Source organism: Dreissena polymorpha, chromosome 12, assembly GCF_020536995.1.
Source record: "Dreissena polymorpha isolate Duluth1 chromosome 12, UMN_Dpol_1.0, whole genome shotgun sequence".
NCBI classification, from domain to species: domain Eukaryota; kingdom Metazoa; phylum Mollusca; class Bivalvia; order Myida; family Dreissenidae; genus Dreissena; species Dreissena polymorpha.
This window is the reverse complement of record NC_068366.1, coordinates 36,993,140-37,016,878: the sequence shown is the minus strand read 5'-3', so window position 1 is coordinate 37,016,878 and position 23,739 is coordinate 36,993,140. Positions and strand designations below refer to the sequence as shown.

General features: G+C 33.7%; 2 protein-coding genes across 3 annotated transcripts in view; one reads left to right on the top strand and one right to left on the bottom strand.

The window, feature by feature from the left end:
- The window catches only part of LOC127853552 (activating signal cointegrator 1 complex subunit 3-like), a 215,834-nt gene that overhangs the window by 139,730 nt on the left and 52,365 nt on the right, over window positions 1–23,739 (top strand).
- Window positions 9,243–23,739, bottom strand: part of LOC127853556 (protein SpAN-like) — a 46,164-nt gene continuing 31,667 nt past the window's right edge. For both annotated transcript variants that reach the window (XM_052388148.1, XM_052388149.1), the window contains exons 2-6: window positions 23,476–23,564; window positions 18,153–18,428; window positions 13,598–13,945; window positions 12,440–12,598; window positions 9,243–12,050 (exon numbers count right to left, since the gene is read on the bottom strand). In XM_052388148.1, the coding sequence (XP_052244108.1) occupies window positions 11,842–12,050; window positions 12,440–12,598; window positions 13,598–13,945; window positions 18,153–18,428; window positions 23,476–23,542 (1,059 nt within the window). In that variant the 5' untranslated portion in view covers window positions 23,543–23,564 and the 3' untranslated portion in view covers window positions 9,243–11,841. The remainder of the gene's footprint in view (window positions 12,051–12,439; window positions 12,599–13,597; window positions 13,946–18,152; window positions 18,429–23,475; window positions 23,565–23,739) is intronic.

Genomic DNA, 23,739 nt, shown 5'->3' with positions numbered 1-23,739 from the left:
TTTCCATATCCACGGGTGTTTTTATGTCAAATGTTATGGTGTTTCAATAGATCGTATACTTATCTACAAAACAGCGAATTAGCGTTCACTTTACATCATTTTTAATTATGTTATTTTGTTAATACTTTCTCGCGTTGTTTTCGAACCTGTATTGGCAGCCAGCCGCCCATTGGTCGACGCCGTCTGCTATTTCCAACGATGAAGATTTCCATATCCACTGGCGTTTTTTTATGTCAAATGTTAGTGTTTTCCAATTGATCGTATACTTATCTACAAAACGGATAAGTAGCGTTCACTTTACATCGTTTGTGATGATGTTATTTTGTAAATACTTTTTAAGCGTTCTTTCTGTCGAAGTCGGCCATTTTGACGTGTGTGAAAAAATACCGACATTCCCGCAATTACCAAAATCCCCAGGAATCCCCGAGATCCCACGAAATCCCCATTAATATTGATTATTTATCGAAAAACTGCGTATTTTAATATAGATTGTTGCGAAATACACTGAAATCACTGATGAAACATTGTTTTTATCAAAGTTTGATTTCGGGGATTTCGGTAGGGATTTCGGTATATCCACATACCGCATTTTGTAATTCCAGTTTTGTCAAACTTGCGAAAATTTTTCCTGATTTAATCAAAAACTAGATTTTTCCCAGGTATAACGCCTACGCCAACAGGTAGATCGCATTCTGGTCCATTTACATGTCAAATTTCAGCAAAAGTTACCGACCAGTTTTCAAGCGCCCCAAATTGCGACTATATGCGCCAGCTTAACGAAAGTTAGCCCCCTTTATCATTCGTTCGATTGAACGTCATCAATGATGACGTCCAATACATCACTCATTCCATAGATTGATGCTGAAATTCTCAATTTAATTCTCAAGGTTGAATTCCTAAAATGGTGTGGCATATGAAGTCCCCCTAAAATATTGCAATGTTGTCATGGTTTTTCTTTTGTTTATCACCAAGGATATTACTGTGTAATGCCCGCATCAGTGCTGTTATACTAGAGTTGCGACACCTTAAGGGTTTCGCGGGATGGAATGAGTGGGGAGATCAAATCAAATTGAAAGCCGATTATTTCGACAAAAATTTGGGTACGAAAAAATATGTGGGCAGTGGGTACGAAAAAAAAATAATTTGGGTACGAAAACAAATTTGAGTACGAAAAAAAAAGGGTACGAACAAAATAAAGGTACGAAAAACTATTTGGGTACGAAAAAAATGGGTACGAATAAAAAATTAGGTACGAACAAATTTGTGTACGAAAAAAATTTGAGTACGACATATGGGTACGAAAAAATTTGGGTACGAACAAATTTGTGTACGAAGAAATAATGGGTACGAACATAATATGGGCAGGAAAAAAAACTAATTTGGTTACGAAAACAAATTAGAGTACAAAAAAATAAAGGAAACAAAAAAAAATAGGGTACGAAAACTATTTGGGTACGAAAAAAATGTGTACAAATAAAAATTTGGGTACGAAACAAATTTGGGTACTAAAAAAATGGGTACGATTTTTTTATTTGGGTACGAAAAAAATGGGTATGAAAAAAAAATTGGGTACGAACAAATTTGGGTACGAAAAAGATTGGTACGAAAAAAAAATGGGTACGAACAAATTTGGGTACGAAAAACATTTCGGTACGAAAAAAATGGGTACGAACAAAAAATTGGGTACGAAAACAATTAGGAACAAAAAACATTTGGGTACGAAAAAAATGGGTACGAAAAAAAAAAAATTGTTACGGAAAAAATTTGGTACGAACAAAAATTTAGGTACGAAAAAAATGGGTACGAAAAAAATTGGGCACGAAAAAAAAGGGGTACGAAAAAAATTGGGTACGTAAAATTTGGGTACGAAAAACATTTGGGTACGAAAATAATGGGCACGAATTTTTTTTTAGGTACGAACAAATTTGGGTACGAAAAACATTTGGGTACGACAAAAATGATTACGAAAATCGAAAAATTGGGGTATGAAAAATCTAATTTGAATTGTCTAGCCCGTCAATTGTCTCCTGGGGGTGAATTGTCTTGGGGTTGCTATTAAGGCTACATGTACTTCCGGCCAAGCCACGTGTTTATAGCGATTGCGCAATAAAAAACACCACTTTTTCGTGATTTAATCAAAAACTAGATTTTTCCCAGTAATAACGAATACGCCAACAGGTATATCGCGTTATATGTACAGTTAATGGAAAATTTCATAGGGCCATACATTGTAACTCTGTGAAAAATCATCTGACCAGAACCGGCTGATAATATGCATGTCTCCTCTTGGTAGTGAAGCTTCCCATTAAGTTAAATTGAATTCCAGTCATTAGTTGCTGAGAAATAGCCCGGACAAAAATTGTGCATGGACGGACAGACGAAGCGGCGACTATATGCTCCCCCCTTAAAAAATTTGGGGAGAGCATAATAAAAAAGTTGTGGCAATTTAAAGGTGGTACGCAAACTTTAAAATAGATTTATCAATTATATGCTTATTCTTAGTGAAAAAAAGGCCATAATTGTTACAAAATGCTTGATACAGTTATCTGCTTTTGTTTATACATTGGGGTCATGTTGGTTAAGAAGCAAAATACATGTATGAAAGCAATATGTCAATGGACATAGGAAATATATTCGAGGTGGTACGCAAACATTCCAATGCGCGCACTTACGCCGGGGTGAGTAGGATAGCTACACTAAATATATTTCATATATAATAGTCGAGCTCAAAAGTAAATATACTATAAACAACAAGCTTACCTCAATCACAATTTTAATGCAATGCAGTTAAACAATAAAGTTACAATGATATGCCAGGGATTGAAACTAACTTTTTACTATTGTGGGCAACCATCTTTAGTATTTTGGTTGCCCAGATAAAGAATAACGAGCCCAGAAATATGAACATGTGAATATTATTATATTTTTTTAATAAAATAATAGATAATTATATACATTTGCTGACAATACACATGTTCAATGCATGATGTATTATTATGAGCCTGATTTGAATCATGTCCTATTCCTATATAATGAATGTTATTTAACTAGTATTGATCCATGGTGATCAATTGTTTTTCAATTTTTATTGCACTGAATTGTTTTAAGATTAAAAAAAAAACAAGTTTACCAACTTTTGAAATTGAGTTGCCCAGGCCAAAATCTACTTGCCCCGGGCTCATGGGAAACCACTTATTTCCATCCCTGTATGCTCTTCATTTTCTGTTCTTCCATCCCATTCTCAAAATTAATTTTAAAGCACAATATTTTTAATAACATTTGTATGAATTACTAACCATTATCACCCAAAACACAATTTTACAACGCTGTACTCGTGTCGTAGAGATTTAGTTTACTATTATCAGTGTTCTCTTTAAATACCGGCAGCCAGCGATTCTGCCGGTTACATTTACTCTTACATTTACATGACTGCTTCTTTTCCCAAATATATCAAGTAAATGTCATAAATGCTTTTGTTTTACTGCATAGTTGCCGGCCATATAACTGGTACTCAATTTTCTGGAAAACACTGAATTATGCATGAAAAACACACAATACTTAAAATCTTAGATTCGTTTTTAAAATAAATTGACACTTCCAGCTTGTCGCCATTAAAATCCAAAGATTCAAATAATTTTCCACGAGGTACGTCAACAATTGCGTAATCAAATGAATGAAAAAAAAAAGTAAAGAAAGCCGGACTTTACATAAATTCCAGGTTGATAAACACAACAAGGTAAAGGTACCTTGTAGTCGGTGAGATATAATAATAATACAGTTAGTAAGGCTCGTACCCTGGGTACGGTAAATATACTAAAACGTACCCAGGAATTTTAACACTAAATCGGTTGTTGTCGGGTATTTTGTAAAAATTAATTATGTTTACATTTATGTCAATTTTCTGTTCAATGGCATTTATATTATCAAAACTCATTGTTAAAATCAATGATGTGATTTAATTTTAAATCTTAAATTGTTTAAAGTCGCGTCATTGTATGACGTCGTCAAGTATAATATTTTCCGCGACATCGCACGCTCACTTTTTACCGTCATAGATTTTTTTTAAAGAAACATTTTTTGGTTTGCAAGGTCCGTTAAATGGGGAACACCATATTCGGTATTTATATTATGTTTTAACAATTAATTCATGCTGTGTAATAAATATTGAATAAGATATTTCGATATTGATTGAAAATGTTTCATATGTTATTTATGAAACCTCTTATTCTAATGAGTGTATGCTATTATATTATACTTTGAAAAGCATATCTGTTGTACTATAATCTTATTATTCAAATTAAATCGTTAATTTAACAATGCTTGTCGTCAGTGTTAGTCGTAAATGCTTGTGATCATTGTCGTCAATGTTAGTCGTCAATCCTTATCGTCATTATACATGAAGGAAATAAAAGCAGAAACAGAGACGTATTCTTGATTACTTGCTTATTCCTACGGCGTCCTATCAACACTCAAACTAAAAAGCATGTTGATGCAGATTTTTTAAAAGAGAAGGTTGTTTAAGGTTAACAATATTGTTTTACGTTATCGGTAGCATGTTTAACGACATCGGATTTTTGGCGGATATACAACTCGGATACAATCTAATATTTGCGGGCATGTTTAAGTTTATTTACCGTACCCAGGGAACATGTAAGTAAAGTTAAGAGTACCCGGGGTACATGTACCGGTAAGTAGTACCCGAGCCGAGAAAGACCAATTGAGCCTTCGTAAGTGATTGATGGTGTATGGGATAACATGCACTGAGGGTGTATATTTTTCATGAACAAGTCAATTGAAGGTGTTAGAGATGCATTGATCCATAACATTAAAAAGGGTGATTAACCAAGGGCTTATTAAAATTAAAACGATGATATTACATTGTACCAGCTGTTTATTGTTGAGTACTGTAAGCTTGCAATATTTTAAATAATGTAAACAACTTACCTTGTATTAAGTTGGCACATTGTTGTCAGATGTAGAAACTTTTTATACTTATTTCTGTTAAGTTGCACTGGCTGAACCAAAAGAATTATGTAGTCGTTTCTGAATAATCACGAAACAACCTACTAATGCATATGTGCTTGCCAGTTACTGAGTTTGTGCATTTCCATTCATTATATTATCGGCCTTGGCAAACAGCGTAGACCCAGATGAGACGCCGTGCGATGTCTGCTATTTCGTTACGCTGAAGATTTCCATATCCACGGGTGTTTTTGTGTCAAATGTTATGGTTTTTCAATAGATCGTATACTTATCTACTAAACAGCGAATTAGCGTTCACTTTACATCATCTATGTTATTTTGTTAATACTTTCTCGCGTTCTTTTCGAACTTGTATTGACAGCCATTGGTCGACGCCGTCTGCTATTTCCAACGATGAAGATTTCCATATCCACTGGCGTTTTTTTATGTCAAATTTTAGTGTTTTCCAATTGATCGTATACTTATCTACAAAACGGATAAGTAGCGTTCACTTTACATCGTTTGTGATGATGTTATTTTGTAAATACTTTTAAGCGTTCTTTCTGTCGAAGTCGGCCATTTTGACGTGTGTGAAAAAATACCGACATTCCCGCAATTACCAAAATCCCCAGGAATCCCCGAGATCCCACGAAATCCCCATTAATATTGATTATTTATCGAAAAACTGCGTATTTTAATATAGATTGTTGCGAAATACACTGAAATCACTGATGAAACATTGTTTTTATCAAAGTTTGATTTCGGGGATTTCGGTAGGGATTTCGGTATATCCACATACCGCATTTTGTAATTCCGGTTTTGTCAAACTTGCGAAAATTTTTCCTGATTTAATCAAAAACTAGATTTTTCCCAGGTATAACGCCTACGCCAACAGGTAGATCGCATTCTGGTCCATTTACATGTCAAATTTCAGCAAAAGTTACCGACCAGTTTTCAAGCGCCCCAAATCGCGACTATATGCGCCAGCTTAACGAAAGTTAGCCCCCTTTATCATTCGTTCGATTGAACGTCATCAATGATGACGTCCAATACATCACTCAATCCATAGATTGATGCTGAAATTCTCAATTTAATTCTCAAGGTTGAATTCCTAAAATGGTGTGGCATATGAAGTCCCCCTAAAATATTGCAATGTTGTCATGGTTTTTCTTTTGTTTATCACCAAGGATATTACTGTGTAATGCCCGCATCAGTGCTGTTATATTGTATGCTGTCATAACATTTCAGCTGTTTTGTATGATATGTTCTCAGCAATTTTTTGCTGGAATCAGTATGGTTCCATTGCAAAAAGTAAACTTACTTTGAATGGCATACATGTATTGTTAAGCAATGTTATAATCATGTATTTAACTTGTAAATTGCTATTATATCCCCGCTTCTTCGTATTAGGGGGTAGACTGCCCTTGACGAAAACCTTTTAAATAAAGTACTCAAACTCATTTAACCCTTTCCCACTCAGAGGCAAAGTGAAAATTGCTATGTGCAAACAGCATAAAACCAGAACAGTCTGCGAGTAACTTGCAGTCTGTTCAGGTTTTATGCTGTTTGCTGCTCATCAGTATCTAAGGGTTGGAAATGATGACTTCAAAACTTGAATCTAGTAAGAAAGGTCATTACTTAAATTTAACTTTCTGAGGTACTGTGAAACCATTATTAATCGTCAGGCATTAATTTTCATAAATTTCGTCAGTCGACCGATCGGCGAATTTAAGATCCTAACGAACAATTATGCTCTATGTTTGAACAAAAACAAATACTAAGTTAAACAATATTTTAAAACTTTACCGTAGACATGAGGCATTAAATTCCAACATAATCCATGCACACATTCACTGCTGTTTAGTAATCAAGATTAATCCGGTTTTGACACAAAGGGATGTTGATTACACAAGGTACTTAACTGACACGTTACACTTCTTTAAAACGCTAGTGCAGTACAGCTGTATCGAATGCGTTGACTTCGTTTATGTAGAATGGTAATGAATTAGCGCTAATTGTTTATAACTTTATTACCCATTAGGTGCATTGTGTTTTTCAGGGGTGTTGCATATTAGCCATCACGCAGCGAATGCCGACGAAAGACAATAAACCAAATGAAAAGATTACGATGTGTGATCAACATGCGTATTTATCACAAATTAATAAAGAATATTTTAATTGCTGTTTGTTGTTTGATTGTTTGCGTTTAACCACACTTATTACTATTTTATATGTATCAATTTATTTATTTTTAAATTATTGACATTATTGATTTATATACCGGTAGTTTACTTTTTAAGAACAAACACACACATAGAGTTTATAACTTTAATGTTGATATCAGAATAAAAAAGCATTTTATTTGAAAATAAAAACACTTAACAATCTGGAACCTCTTTCGTATAACACAAACAGTTTTTAAACCGTATTGACAGCATTTTAATAAAAATCATACCAACTAGAACACATACCCAAGAAAATAAACAAAAGTGACTAGTTTGATTTGCTATTTGATAGAATAAGACTAATTGGCAATTGGCTTCGTTGTTACAAACACTCGTTAACGGTTATTCGATCCCACTTGTCCACTAATCATAACAATGAACGTGTGAATGGCATACATTAAGAGGGTCCATTACTGTCCCTTGATAACAAAAGACTAGTTAATTGGCATGTGACAAACGGGCCCCACCTCCTGCAGTGATTCTCAAGTGTGTTCCCGCATTCGTACCACGATTTTTCGCAACTGCGATTGATCGCGTATATGTATTACACACAAATCGGATATTGACTGACGCATTTTTTTTTAATTCAAAATAAAAAATTGGCGAATTTAAGTGCTGACAAAATCGTCATTTTTATAAAAATGACGAAATTTTGTGCTGTCGAAAATAAATGGTTTCACAGTATTACAAATGCGTTAAAAAGCGTTTCTAAAAGGGAAAGGGTTAAACTTGCCTGCTTTTCCTCACGCTGTGAAGTTGTGAAAGTACACTATTTATTATCCTAGGTAGCTGGATGGATGCCCTTTTTCAACTTACCTATTACAAAGTCATGATTATAACATTGCTTAACAATTGCCATTCAAAGTCATAGATATTAATATCTTCAAACAGTCTGTAGCGTGTTTGTTATCAAGAATGTAGAAATATTCTGCTTTATTAAAAACTCATGATGTAATATATGTTGAGTTTTTTTTATTAGAACAGTATTTCTGTTAATTGCTGCTTTTACTTATTTCTTGCAAATCAAGGATACAGTATTTATATCTGCATTTACAAGCATTCCATACTTTATGATTAACTTTGTAGGTGCTTTTGAATATTTACCTTCAGTAGATGAAATTTGCCATAAAACACACAATGAAAGACTACCGGTTTATTGATGGGGATTTGTGGCTGGTGAGTCACAAAGGGAGATAATTCTGTTTTCATAAATAGAAGGCTTAAAATAACTCTTCAGTGTTTGATGGTCGATTTTTGGGTGTGTTTGAAATTGGGATTCAACTTTTTTCCATTAGGCTATTGGATAAAACAACATGATTGTCGGCTATTTTCTCCAAGAAAAACTGAAGCAGTGGTATACTGAAATACAAATTGTATTTTATATGTAAAAATACTTCGGATTGTAACACGAACCAATTATATGTGGAAGTCTTTTGAACAAGCAGCAATGCTTAATAACTTATATCTTGTATTATTGTGGGCTTTTTTTGTCCCCTACCGGTGAAACCGTAGGGGACTTATTGTTTGCGCTCTGTCTGTCAATCAGTCTGTCTGTCACACTTTTCTGGATCCTGCGATAACTTTAAAAGTTCTTCATATTTTTTCATGAAACTTGAAACATGGATAGATGGCAATATGGAGATTATGCACATTTTGTTCCTAGGTCAAGAATTATGGTTGCTATGGCAACAAATAGACTAGAAATATTAACAAATAGACTAGAAATATTGCTGAAAATAGTGGGTTCTGCGATAACTTTAAAAGTTCTTCATATTTTTTCATGAAACTTGAAACATGGATAGATGGCAATATGGGGAGATTATGCACGTTATTTCAGTTTGTTCCTACGTCAAGAATTCTGGTTGCTATGGCAACAAATATATAAAACAAATTCTGACAATGGTGGAGTTTCACCGGTAGGGGACCATATTGCTTGTCAATCTCCTGTTCAATAAGTGTAGGCTGTGATAAGTGAAATGCTTTAAATGTGTACCATATGAACCATGAACAGGGTGGCAGCATATATTTTGGTTAAATACAATAACACTTAAATACTTTATTTTATATTGTATGGTTTATTTCTCTCAACACATGTACCAATACTTCAACACAACACAACACAGTGGCTGATACAGCATTGGCAATTAATACAAAAAAATGGTAGAAAATGTATCTATGTATTTTATCTCTAAAATATTTTTAAACAAATATCTAAAAACCATTGTATACATTTTAACATATCTATAAGAATTAGTTAAAATGTGTTAAAACATTGTAAAGTTTCTAAATTGTGTTTATGCAATTAATTGAAGCTGTTATAGAGGGCTATGGAAAATTGTCCGTGGATTTTAACCCATTTATGCCTAGTAGACTCTCCCATCCTTCTAAATTGGATCAATTTATTTCCAAAATTAGGGATGTCTAGTATATTTATTTCTATATTTAGAATATTTCTTACAGAAATTCCTTTAAGCAAACAGCGCAGACCCTGATGAGACGCCCCATCATGTGGCGTCTCATCTTGGTCTATGCTGTTTGCCAATGCCTTTTTTCTAGACGCTAGGCATAAATGGTTTAATCCTGTTAAAAAAAGTAAATGATGAAATGTACGTATGTTTGTTTCTCAAAGGGGATTGTTAAAGAGTCAGTTATATTAATCAAATATTATCCAATAACATAATAACAAACAAAAACACTACATGAAATAATAAATAAGACATATTTTTGACCTAGATGCTGAATATTTACAAACGGCTGCATATTATATACATGATGGGAACTATGTACACTCTTTATTGCACAGTTTAGCTAATAGAACACTAGAAATGAAAAAAATTGTGATGTAAAATACAAATAAAACTTTACAATATAACACAAATTACATGATACTAGTACAGTTTAATTGTCTGTACATATATAATCAAAAGAATGTATCAACTAAAAAAAAGTGATAAATGTTAAGGTCATAAAAGTTGAATAATTGGTACCAAAAGGTTCCTTCTTTTGAAGTTACCAGCAAATGTGTGGCTTGGCTTAGTAGCATTAAAAGTCTGACAGCAGACTGTTAAAAAAATGTTTTAATGATACAACAACTCTGGCTGTTCACACCAAATAAGTTGGCGTGTTACCTATTCATAAATGGGCTTTTCTCGGGCAATCTGTCTTAGCAGCCCTTGTTGGACAATATTTCAAGTCCTATGTACGATTTAGGTTACATCAGACTTTAAAATATGTTTTCATAGTTTAGTTTTGATTTTATTACTTTAAACAAATTTTATGGCTAAAAAGAATACTATTTTGCAGGCATTTTGGAACATTTTATTTAAACCTAAATATGTGCTTTATCTGTAAATTAAAAAATGATTATTTAAATAAAAAATAATAATTATCAGGTATTTAAAGTGATTGAAAATCTCCATATATCTCCAACAGTATTTCAATTGCAATTCAAAATCGCAAATGTTGTTCTTCAACAACAACGAATACCATAACAATTCGTTTTAGTCTCCCACACTAAAATGTTGTAGTATCACAGGGTTTTTTGGTCACACTCAATTTGCCATTTGTAGTTAAATGTGAACATATACACATAACGTAAAGAAAAGCAGTTTGTTGTTAAATTGCATTTTCAATATTTATTATTCAGTTTTGCTTGTTTCTTATTTTAAAAAAAACGTAAAGAAATTTTTAACAGGATTTATACTGTTAACTTTATGACCTCGTAAAAACAATGCCTCCATACATTATATTAGCTAAATGATCGATTTGTATACATGTGTATTTTTTCAAGCTGCAATTTAAAGCAAATATTGCAGTCTTCCTTTCGAAATAGCCAGGATTTTCTGGGCCTTCCAGAAGAACTGAAAAAATTTGCGCAATAAAAAATACAAACAAATTATCACACAGTTCTGTAAGCAGAATAATTTCTGTTTGTTATATTGTGATATACCCCAGCCAGCTGTGTATACATGCTATCAGAAGCGTGTCCCTGATTTTAAATCTGATCACAGTTCACTAGCACTACTGTTGCCATGGTGTATTTCTTGAAACATTCACATACAACAATAATAATGGTTCAGTCTTGAAATATGCACTCCAGCAATCGCTGTTTATCTCACAATATGTCTATCCGAAATGAACGATGCTTTGTGTAGCATATTCTCAGTGACTAGTTTGAATTAATCTACCAAATTCAATACTCTCCTTAGCAGCCAAAGTTAATTCACACTTTAATGCTTTGTCATTCTATCTAGAAAACACCTCAAACTTAACAAATACTTCATATATCAGTTTCCATATAAAATGTCATTTGGTAAAAGGTCACTTCACTTATAAATCATTTTTTTCATCAGTACCCAATTCTCTTTTGCAAGTGGCCTTTTAATGTGATATTATCCCCAGGTAAGACAACAATGTCAGTGCTCTACCCTGCAGCACAGTAGTCTCCCTTGGCTAGAAATCCTCCATGAACACAAGTACTCTGACATTGTTAGATTCTTCACAAAAATATCTTCATAAGCAATAAATCAGCCTGTCGTATCTCCATATAGAGATAATTTTGCTGGTTTTATATAATATTAGTTAGTTGAAATCTCAATTTGACTTGCACTTTCATTCTATATCAATTATTTATTCCCCACCTGCAACATAGTTACTAACGGTTGTAGTATATTTCCACACCGCTGAATTCTGTTCCGGTACTGCTTCTGTAAGCAGGGTTTCGTGTGTCAAGGTACTCAACATCCTGGGACTTTCTTTTGTAAGACGTGTCCTTTTTGTCGTTCCACCAGCGGTACACCAGGATAATTAGAAGAACGATCAGAATGAAGGTTAGAGTTCCAATCACACTGGACACTATGGCAACTGAAAAGTAACAAACTTAAATGTTTGAAAGTGGTGCATATTTATTAGTCTATATTGTTACAAGAATTTTCATTGGTCGGTACTGTTACTTCCATTCTCATTGGTCACAGTTGTTATGAGCAAGCTAATTGGTCAATATTGTTACAAGCATTCACATTGATCGATATTGATATAAGCTTTTGTATTGGTCAATTTTGTTAACAAGCATTGTATTTGATTGGTCAATATTTTTACAATTATTCTTGTTGGTCAATATTTTTACAAGCATTCTCATTGGTCTTTATTCTTACAACATTATCATTGATCATTTGTTTGAGTCAAGACTAAGGTTAAGAATCAGAACAATGGATCAGAATAGGATGAGACCTCTGCTATCAAGTGTATCATACCGAATGGTAACTTTTCTTCCTTCGTATTGGACACTGCAGTATTTGACGTGATCAGAGGAGCTATCTTGGTGGTCTGGACTTCAGGACTTGTTGTGATTTGAGGAGGAACGGTGAGTCTCTCAGTGGTTGACGGCTGAGTTGGTATGAGAGGTGGCCATGCTGAAAACAGATTTGATTGAATTAATCATTTTCAAAATAAATGAGTCATGATCAAAACATGTTTGAGATTTTGATAAAAATTGCACTGGATCAATCATATAAAAATAATTGTAGCAATTAGTGGTATTTTGTATGTGTGGTATTGTTTGTAAATAAAATAGAAAAACATTCAAACACAATTGTAACATTTTTTATAATACAATTGTTATTGTTTATTTATGTCAAGAAACATTTCTTCATGTGCTACACTTACATCTCTTAACTTCAAAAGACTTATTTTAAATTCTTTACTAATATGAGACGAAAAGTAGTTATTAAGGACGAAATAAACTATTCCACAAATCCACATACACCTCTTTATCTTGAAAAGCCAGAAAAGAAAAAAAATAGCGAGGAACTTGGTTAACCCTTTCCAACTCAGAAGCAAAGTTAAAATGGCTATGTGCAAACAGCATAAAACCAGAACAGCCTGCGAGTAACTCACAGTTTGTTCAGGTTGTATGCTGTTTGCTGCTCATCAGTATCTAAGGGTTTCAAATAAAGCCTTTACAACTTGAGTCTAGTAAGAAATATTTTTAATTAAATATAATTTTCTGCGGGACTACAAATATGCAAAAATACGAATCTAAGTGGTAAAGGGTTTAACAATATTGCAAATAACTATGGTAACGATCACTAATACCTTCATAGAGGATCCAGAACCCCTTCTTGTTGGTCAGCTCATTGAGGAATAATGAAGAACTTGGTAAAACAGTATTGGAAATAACTATAGAAACGATCACCAATACCTTCATAGAGGATCCAGAACCCCTTCTTGTTGGTCAGCTCATTGAGGATAATGAGGAACTTAGTTAAACAGTATTGGAAATAACTATAGAAACGATCACCAATACCTTCATAGAGGATCCAGAACCCCTTCTTGTTGGTCAGCTCATTGAGGAATAATGAGGAACTTGGTTAAACAGTATTGGAAATAACTATAGAAACGATCACCAATACCTTCATAGAGGATCCAGAACCCCTTCTTGTTGGTCAGCTCATTGCTCTGAAACTTGATGGAGATCTCGTTGCTCTGGAGTGTCGTCAGCTTCTCATTGAATCTCAGCCCACAGAGCGTAACACTGCGGTACTGGTTAAAGGCGTACATCCAGTCCTTGCACCCGTATGTCCCGTTAATCTCGAGGTCCATGTCGATCACGGTGAGGTTGATCTGCTGAGACGGGTCAACCCTAATCCGGGTCAGGCAGTCGAGGTTGTCTCGGTAGTTGCTTGGAAACCGCGGCGTCGATATGTAGCCTCGCTGAGCGGTGAGAACGGACGACTGACAGATGTCTGTGGTCTCAATCACTGGAATATAGAGTTGGAATTGTCATGTGGCGGTGCTTTGAAATTATAAAAGTTTTGCTTCATATTACCATACCTGTATATTATATCAATTTGACGTTTATTGTTTGGTATTTTTGTTTCTACAAATTTGACCATTTTTATGAGATTTTTGTATTTGAAACACTCTAAATAAATGTAAAGTTCAAATGCATCTTGAAGCTGATGTATTTTCCATTGATTACATGTTGTAATTACTATTTGATTTGTTTGTATAAATATTTATGAAAATAGTATATATCCTACCGTAACCCAAATTCGACGACACCTAAATTCAACGATGTTCTATTTGTATTGATTAAATGGATGATTGTCTTGGAATCATTTCAAAGTAATACAGCCGAGTTTAAAATTATTATTTTGTGCAATTAAACATTTCATTATTCCTTTCATTATTTGCTAAATATTGCTTCATGTAACCGTTACATGGTGGATTTTGGGTCACACTGGGATATGTGAATTATTTTTCTATTTAATTGCTAAAATTATTCCAAATAGCCTGAGCATTTTCATAATTTATTATGGGACTTCTTACCTTATGGAAAAGTCCTTCCCTGTTCATATTTATGTGGATTTGCATTGATTTACTTGAAGAAAATTGAATATAAGTTGATCAAGTCTCTCAGTAATTTTATTGAAATAAATGGAGTTTATAGGATCTCTCTCGTATATGGACCAATATATCATTACTGGAATTAGTAGTGTGTAACCTTGGGTCACAAGTTTTGAATAGAAACTCCAAATTTCCCATGACCTTAGGTTATGAGTTTATGATATTTTGTGAACGGGTGTTTAATCTTCTGTAAGAAATGAGACACCAACATTACTAGTCTTCTTTTATGCCACTTGTCAGTTGGGACTTGTGTCGTTTTGAAAAATACTGTTACATACCTAAATGAGATGAAATTTAATACCTGTGAGAAAGTGATATACAATCATTAGGTATAGAATATGTATGGGGTCATTGAAATAATTTGTTTTTAAATATGATGCCCTTGATGCTTGTAATTTAGGACATACCTCCTGTAACTCTATTTGGTGTTGGTGTATGGATACCCACTAGAAAATTCTAACCAAAATGTGTAACTTATGTCATTTCCTGTAATGTCTTTATATATATGGACTATCATAAAATATAGTCAATAGATAACATTCAATTAAATGTATGAATAAATAAAGAACACAATTGAACATTCTATTGCATTTGAATTACACAAATTAATTCTTTGTGTAAAATTTCAACATGCGCAGTCTGACATTGTTTGGTACTGGTGAGATAGATGTAAAAATATATTTGTTCCCCATTGTTTCTTTGATCTAGTGATTTTACTGTGGATTCCTCTTGAACAGCTTGTCACAGTAAAACTTGTGCAAATTAAAGAAGTCTTTGGAACTGTACAAACAATTACCAACAAAAACACACACCTAGTAGGCCGACAGTTGTTGAATGTGGACATTCTGGTCTCAATACTCTCAATCAAAATTCAGTTGTGGGCCCTTTTCATACACACAAAATGAATAATTAAAGCCTGTTGTTTGTCTGTTATGTTTAATTTCAACAGCGTTTATTCCGTCAAATAAACATTAACGTACAATAGAGTGAACATCGATCTATCGCCTTTTTGCAAAATACTTAGTTCTCTCATTGTTTGCGGTAATCGGTAATCGTCACGGACACCTAGCTAGATCACCACCAGCACCTGTTGAATTCCCGCTTTAATTGCTTGACAGAGGCCATTGAAATTAATCGCATGTTGACCGACACTCATCTGAAGAATTTATGGCTGTTATAGAAAGTAAATGAGCTCTTTTTTATTTTGGTGATTTTTTGTTTGTGAGAAAACAACAATGTACGCAGTAAAATGACATAGACACATATTTGATTATGTATTTTATATAAAAAAAGTGCATGATATATGATATATTTTTGCAAGGGTTTATGACAAAAAAATCAAATCCATGAATTATAAATAATATTGTCCTTAAACAATAATTTGTGTAGGTTTGGATACTCTTTCATTTATCATGTGTGCAAATTTGTCGGGTGTTTGCAGTGGTGTAACCAATTTTACGATTCTCAATGTTTAGATGCTTTTAAGTATGAGCGCCCAATAACATATTTGACCTAGTTTATTGGCCTAATATTACATTCCAAACAATAAATAGGCCGTGCTCTGTGAAAAAGTGATATAATGCATGTGTGAAAATTGTTGTCCCAGATTAGCCAGCGCAGTCCACACAGGCTAATCAGGGACGACACTTTCCCTTTTTATATTATTTGTTTAATGAAAGTCTCCTTTTAGCAAAAATCAAGTTTAGGCGGAAAGTGTCATGTCTGATTAGCCTGTGTTGACTGCAATTTAACAATATATGGCTACCAAAAAGTACTTCTATATGGAAACAGCTTGTGCCATCAACTAGTGAGCCAAATCATCAATTGTGACAAAAAAACAACATTGTAAAGCAAAATTATTGTCTTTTTAAGTCTTTAATGTTGTAAACTTTGATACATTTACTCTTCAAAAACATATTTGGTAACCTTAATTGAATTTCTCAAACATTAAAAAATCTATTATTTTTGGTAGTATTCAAAAACTGACATTTAACCCTTTGAGCGCTGGAACCGGATTTTAAAGGCCTTTGCAAACAGTTTGGATCCAGATGAGACGCCACAGAACGTGGCGTCTCATCAGGATCCAAACTGTTTGCTATTCTGATAGTATTCTTCAAAAAAAATCAAATAAAATGCTAAGTTTAGAAATTCAGCAGACGACATTTAAGCAGACGACAAATTTCCCAGCATGCAAAGGGTTATGTATCTTCTGTTTCCATAAGCTTGTCAAGCAGTTAATCTCCCACACATGAATGTTAATTTAAAGTTAGTCCTTGGAAACAACATTTATTTCAATATCTGTCTAACTTGATCCTAATTACAATCAAATTAACACTTTTGGAGAAACACACCATTGTGTGTAATTAGTCAGACGGAGTTTTTTTTATTGACTCAACATGTATTCTAAATCAATTTAGAAAAACTCTGGTTTAGTTTAACGTAATTTAAGACCACAATAGAGATTCCCTGGAGTGTTGAGTTTTTGAATTGTTTATTACCATGGTGACGGCTAGCTAAAAATGGTGCTAAGTCCAGTAATTTTCAGGATGGAAGCTTGAATCAGGAATCATATTTAATTATATTTGTTTGTTATATTACTCCTTCCAGGGTAGTGACTAAGTGTTGCTAGCTCTTCAATTGGAGTTGCTACTCTTCTCTATAGAGGTGAAAAACCTGTTAATTGCATGATTTTGAATTGTTTGATCTTCAAAAGAGATGTTTTTTCCCAAAGTTGAGAGAAAAAAAGTAATAGCACATGATGTTAAAGAACAATTATCCATATAAATATCAATAATCATTGTGAAAAGTTTCCAGGGAAATAAAAGCTCTGGTTAAAATTTTGAAACAACATGTTTGTAACATAAAGTTAATTTGTACACTAAAATATAACAGAAATTTATGGTATTATTGTTATTCAGTATTATTAAATATTGTTTTGCTATAACACATGTGAATGTTATGTTATGATTATAATAGAAAAATAATGTAGTGATTTCTTTGTGGTTGTAAATCTTTTTGAACTAAAAGTAAAAATTCAAACAAAATGTTAACATATATCAACAGCAAACAGATATGTTCAAAATTGTGAACTGATGACAATGTATCCTGTTACTTATTGAAAACCAATTAAAAATATATTGAATATGAACAATATATCACTGTTTAGAAATATGGGAGCCTAGAATATGCCCTTTTATTTCATACAAGATAGGCCCTTATACGTTTTAAGTGCAAACTATGATTAAAAACAAGAACAGGCAACAGCTATAAAAGTATACAAGAGACACATTTTGATAAAACGGGGCTTAATGCATGTGCGTAAAGTGTCATCCCTGATTAGCCTGTGCAGTCTGCACAAGCTAATCAGGGACGACACTTTCTGCCAAAATTGGATTTTTGCTAAGAAGAGACTTCATTGAAATAAAAAAAAATCATAAAAGCGGAAAGTGTCATCCCTGATTAGCCTGTGCGGACTGCACAGGCTAATCTGGGATAAAGCACATGCATTAAGCCCAGTTTTCTCAGAAAGTGTCTCAAAAGAACAATAACACAACTTACCAGGCTCACACGTGTATTGCACTTGGAAATAAGTGCTGTTTTTATCACAGTTGTCGAGTCTCTTCCCACTTCTGGGAACGGTTATCAAGCACGAGTCCCGGCCTGTGCACGGGTACGGCGTGTGCTCCAGCTGCGTGCAGTCACCTGCACGGAACAAACACGTGTTCGAGTTACTGAACCCGTAGAATGTGTTCGTGATGCGCAGCATGTAGCCAGATCCGCAGTTGATCCTTAACGTCTTTTGCTCCCCCGTGAAGCATTCGCTGATGGATTCACCTGGAAGCAGAAAATATGGGCCAAATTTCAATCCAAATTTGTGATACTGGTTATCTGAAAACACTCTGTTATTCAGGAGAGGCATATACCAATAATATGCAACAAGAAATAAGTGGCGAAATTGAAAACGTCCATGCTACTCAAATTCATACATGCCATAATTTTTTAGGTCCAAAGCGGGACATTCCATAAAAAATTGTCGGGACATTTGACCAAAAAGCAGGACACCTAAAACGATCTATCATTCCACCTTTACTATAGTCAGTATAGTACTAACAAAAACTCTTGATACTTTTATTCAAGACATAAAACATCTGATATGAAGCATGAAATCTAAAACATAACAATAACAGTTTTATTAAATAAGACAATAGCAAACAACGAAGATAATATTCATCTGTTTAAGAGTACAAAATCTAGAACATTACGACAACAATACTCATTATATTAATTTCAATGGCAAACATTAACGCAGGGGAGGCTATCCAGTTGACTGAAAGTACGGGTTACAGTACACTATCTACCGAACAGTTACATCAGTTACACACGGAATGCGCGGCCGTACACATTTCCGTATTTTGTTTTCTTCCTATATACACAGATTAAACTGAATTGTGAATTGTCAGGCGCTGTATTGGGGTAGTGTCAAACTGTCATGAATAACAACACGTTGTTTTTATTACAATAACACAAGACAAGATGGGTAACTCTTTTACTGTTTGTTGCGATGTTTTTTAAGCATGTGTCCATGCGCAGTTTGTTACTTGTCAATTGTCGCGGCTTAATTGGAGTAGGGTCAAACTGTCATGCATAGCACCTCGTTGTTTTTAGCTTAATTGGAGTAGGGTCAAACTGTCATGCATAGCACCTCGTTGTTTTTATTACAATTACACTAGACAGGATGGGTATCACTTATTGGACTGTTTGTTGCGATTTTGGTATATTGCACATTCGGAATATCCCGCTATATTGGAACTAAACATTGAATGTAAAAGACTCATTTATGACGTAGCGTTAATTTTACAAAACAATTGTTTTTTAAACCGTTTCAAACAAATACAAAATAAACACATTTTCAACATTTATTTTATTATAATAAAACTATCGATAGCAATAAGCGACCACTATCTTGAAGACCACCATGGTGTGAATGCCTGATGAAATCAAAAATTAGCCGATAAATCGCTGATAAGGTGTCATAAACAACACTGGTACACACGATAAGTAGAATCGGATTGTTAATTGGGGGGCAATAAAGGGATAAGCGGTGTTAAGTGTTAGCGAAACAGAGCTTGAATAGCGAATTTTATTGGGAACCTATACACCTTACATCGTTTTTTACGAATGTCGGGACAAATCGTCTCATGGCGGGACGGCGGGACAAAGGGCCCAAAAGCGGGACTGTCCCGCCGAGATCGGGACGTATGGCATGTATGCTCAAATTTGCTATGAAAAACATTATACAATATGTTATGGTTAACTCTCCTATATTTTATTGTGCTGTCAGTTTGTCTTACACTCCAAAATGATAACATTTTCAACAAAAACAACAACCAAGTTTACTTGTCTTCATTATACATGCAGCTTGCTAAACAGGCTTTTCAATCCTCGACAATTAATTGTAATAGCGATACAAGACCATAGAGGTCTTGGCTGCCTTCTTATGATGAAATGTTCTCAGTGGCATCAAAGGTAGTATCAATTAAGTTGAATGGAATACAGGTGCTAATTTATGATGATTTTCATGTACAATAATTTGCATGCCATATTTGAAGACATACCAGTAATTGCATCTGTCTCTAAGTGTGTTGAACATAATATTCAGGTTGTATATTGAAAGTCAAGATTTTTGTGAGTCATATCTGTATTTTCTGTAATTGTATTTAATGTTATATTCAGGTTGCATATTGAAAGAAAAGATTTTCGTGCATTTGATGAGTTTTTGGAGATGGGTATTTCTTTAGTGACCAAGAAAATTTGAAAAATCAGACTTTTCCCCCGAACATATTAAATGATGATCTTTTTTAAATAATTTTGCTGTTGAAAGTTTTTTATGATTTCAGATCAATAATACAATAAGTTAATTGAAATCCTTGGACAACCAAACTTACACATACAGGCAGTGTGAACAAATTATTTGCATCTTAATTACATCTGCTGTAATCAATATCCAGTTGCAGCTGTACAGATAAGAAGATTATGCTTGTTTGCAAATTGGCATTTCTTAAGTGACCTGGGGCTTTTGTGTATTCAGGTAAAAACGGTTTGCTATTCAGCACAGAAGCCCATAAATGTCTTAATACACTGATAATAAATGTTATAGCAAATGGAGGTGTTATCTTAATGAGCTTGGAAATTCCACTTGACCAGGTAATTTCAAGAGCAGGTCTGTCAACAGGGAAGTTTTAAGCAAATATTGTGCATTTTGAGTGAGGTCAATTTAGGTCATGCAATAGGAACTTGAAGTAGACTTCAAATATTATTGTGTAGCCTTTCAAGAGCACGTGTTTGTTGAAACACTGTTGTTATGACAGATTATAAAAACCAGGGTGTTGAACCGATTGTATTTCCCAGGCTGTCAGGTTTTTGTTAGGGTTTTTGAACATGAAATATTCATGCTTGTCATATTTCAATTTGTTGTCAGATGAAAACATGGTATTGATAACTCACTGTTATCCATTTGTTTTAGACATGGAATATCCATCTAATAAGGTTGCATTTGTTCTAAGCAATTATTGATTCACAGTATTTCTGCTGATTCAAATATATAACAATTTGGTACAGGTATGCAGGTGGACGCCAATTTTTAGAAGTTTATCATCTGTGCTATTTATTTCCTTTTTTACACCAACTGGATCATTCTAATCAAATGCAAATCATGATTGATGGATTAATTAGTACAAACTTGATCCAAAGTCACACACATTCTTTGAAAAATAAAAAAAAACAGCAGTCAAGACTAATTGGCTCTGTATAAAAAAGAACCTCATTTCTGGCACAATTTCAAAGGCAAGGTCCATGTATATGAACTCTAATCCAGTATGTTAAGGTAGTGTGTGGGTTTGTTTGAATCACAACTAATACCACTCATAAGGGAGCCACCCATAATAATATGATGGTAAAACTATGGTAATTTTGATATAATAGTAAAGAGCGCAGAGTGCAATACTGTAGGGTGTGGCGTTTTCATGGTTATTCCAGGTACTGTTGGTGGTTACCTTCATTACGGCTTCTGAGGCACCCAGATTTTCATGAATTTCTTGGCACCTAGTATATAATTTTAATATCATGTTTCCTGCACTTAAACATCCTGATTATAGGATTGAGGTCTTATACTTTTGCAATAGTTTATTTACCTGTTTTGATCGGGATTGTGTTAGCATGTAAATAACCAGCGGGATGAATTGTCATAGAAACAAATGCACACAAGTTGAATAATAAACCAGCCCTCATGATTTCTGATTTAACATGTGATTTCAATAAAGAATACAAGTTAAACATAGGTCATCAGCTGATGTTTAGTTTTACTGCCATAAATCAAAATCTGAATTGTAAAATTACTGACAATTTTTCTGTTTAAAACTTCAACTAAGAATTAAGTTCAAGTACTGATCGCTTGAATGTTACACATTTACTATGTGAATGCAGGTTCCCCTTCTTTGCATTTTCAAGCACAAGCTGTTTTCATAACTAAAATTCAAATAAAACTGTACAATAAAACTGATGTGTTTGTTAATTACCCATAGTAAGTGGCAATGTGTTACGATGGTTTAGAGACTATTTACGAGGGTGTTGGTATCGCCAGATGTTGCTGCTCAAGACCGCCTCGTGTATTGTTATGATTTCATTGTTACAATAAACATGGGGGCTTAATTACGTAGATCGGGTTCAGTTTTGCAAAAGCAGATTGAATACAGGTAATAATACAAGGCAAAGAGCAACACTGAAGTTTGCAAGAATTATAAATATTATAATAGGGTACTATAAATAAAAAGAAAATATTTAATGTCATCTTGCTATGAACAATAATACTACCTTGCAAATGCAAACCTCGTTTTGATCATTTAACTTTGCAACTAAAATTGTGTTCATGGTTTCAAAAGTATTTCATTCATATCATGGCATTTATAAAAGCGTGAAAACAAGAATTGCAGGCCATTTTACATAGAAATCCTCTATGGATTATTAACAAACTTCATTGTTTTCTTGCTGATAAGCCCATCTTGGATACACCACTCAAATATGAAGCTCCAGACTCATTGGAACCTCATTTCATGGGCATCAAAATATCTAATTGACATTGCGCTAATAACATGACATTTGCTGCAGTAACAAGTCGTGAATTATCACATATAAACTCTGTGGCTTAACAAATATAATGAACAAACTAAAACTTTATATACAGTCAAAGGTAATCAGATATAATATTTGTCCAAATTGTTCCAAATTCAGATGTAGTTATAGGATCTTTCTCATTAATTAGCTTAATAATTATATGTTGTTAGAGAAATGATTTGGCCCTTTCTTAATGATTGGAAATATTTTTTAGGGAACTGTCTATTAAAATTTAGATTTTGAAATGGAAACAGTTCACAGGTATGAGAATTTGTTATTATTTTTTTAGATATTTGTTTAAAAAAACAACAATTGTGCTTTGATAAACGGGTATTTTGCTTGACTACCAATTAGTAGATTTTTTTATATTTGTTATGAAACCAAGTTGTGTATATTGAGGTTTTTTTCTATAGATCTCAGTTTACCTTCTGATTTTAGGTGTTAAAAATGTATTGGAGTTTTATTAATAGGACCAAATTGTAAACTTGAAGATATTGTAACAAAAATTAACCCTATGATTTTGAGCTTCTAAACATAGGATTTTGAGTTACTAACCTTTGTATTTTGAGCTCTTAACTTTAGGATTTTGAGCTACTAACATTAGGATTTTGAGCTCTTAACCATAGGATTTTGAGCTGTGTATAAAATGTATTGGAAATTGAGGATTAACAAACAATTAAGATTTTGAAACAGTTGTTGTTCTTGCACAAACCTGTTGATTTTGCAAGATAGTTGAGGAGAGGTAGCAGAAGATATAGTCTTGACTCCAGTCTGGCCATAATGCTGTCTTCACATTGAAATCTGAAAGTAGAAAATAGAATTGGGAATAATTTTTGTGCAAATTGTTGCAAGTATGCATTATGTACAGATTTTGTTGTACCCAGTGTGTGATGTGTGGGTTTGTTTTCCAAAAAGGGTATACTATAGGGTGAGTGGAATGTGAAACTATGAGAAATATTAAGAAATGTAACCATAC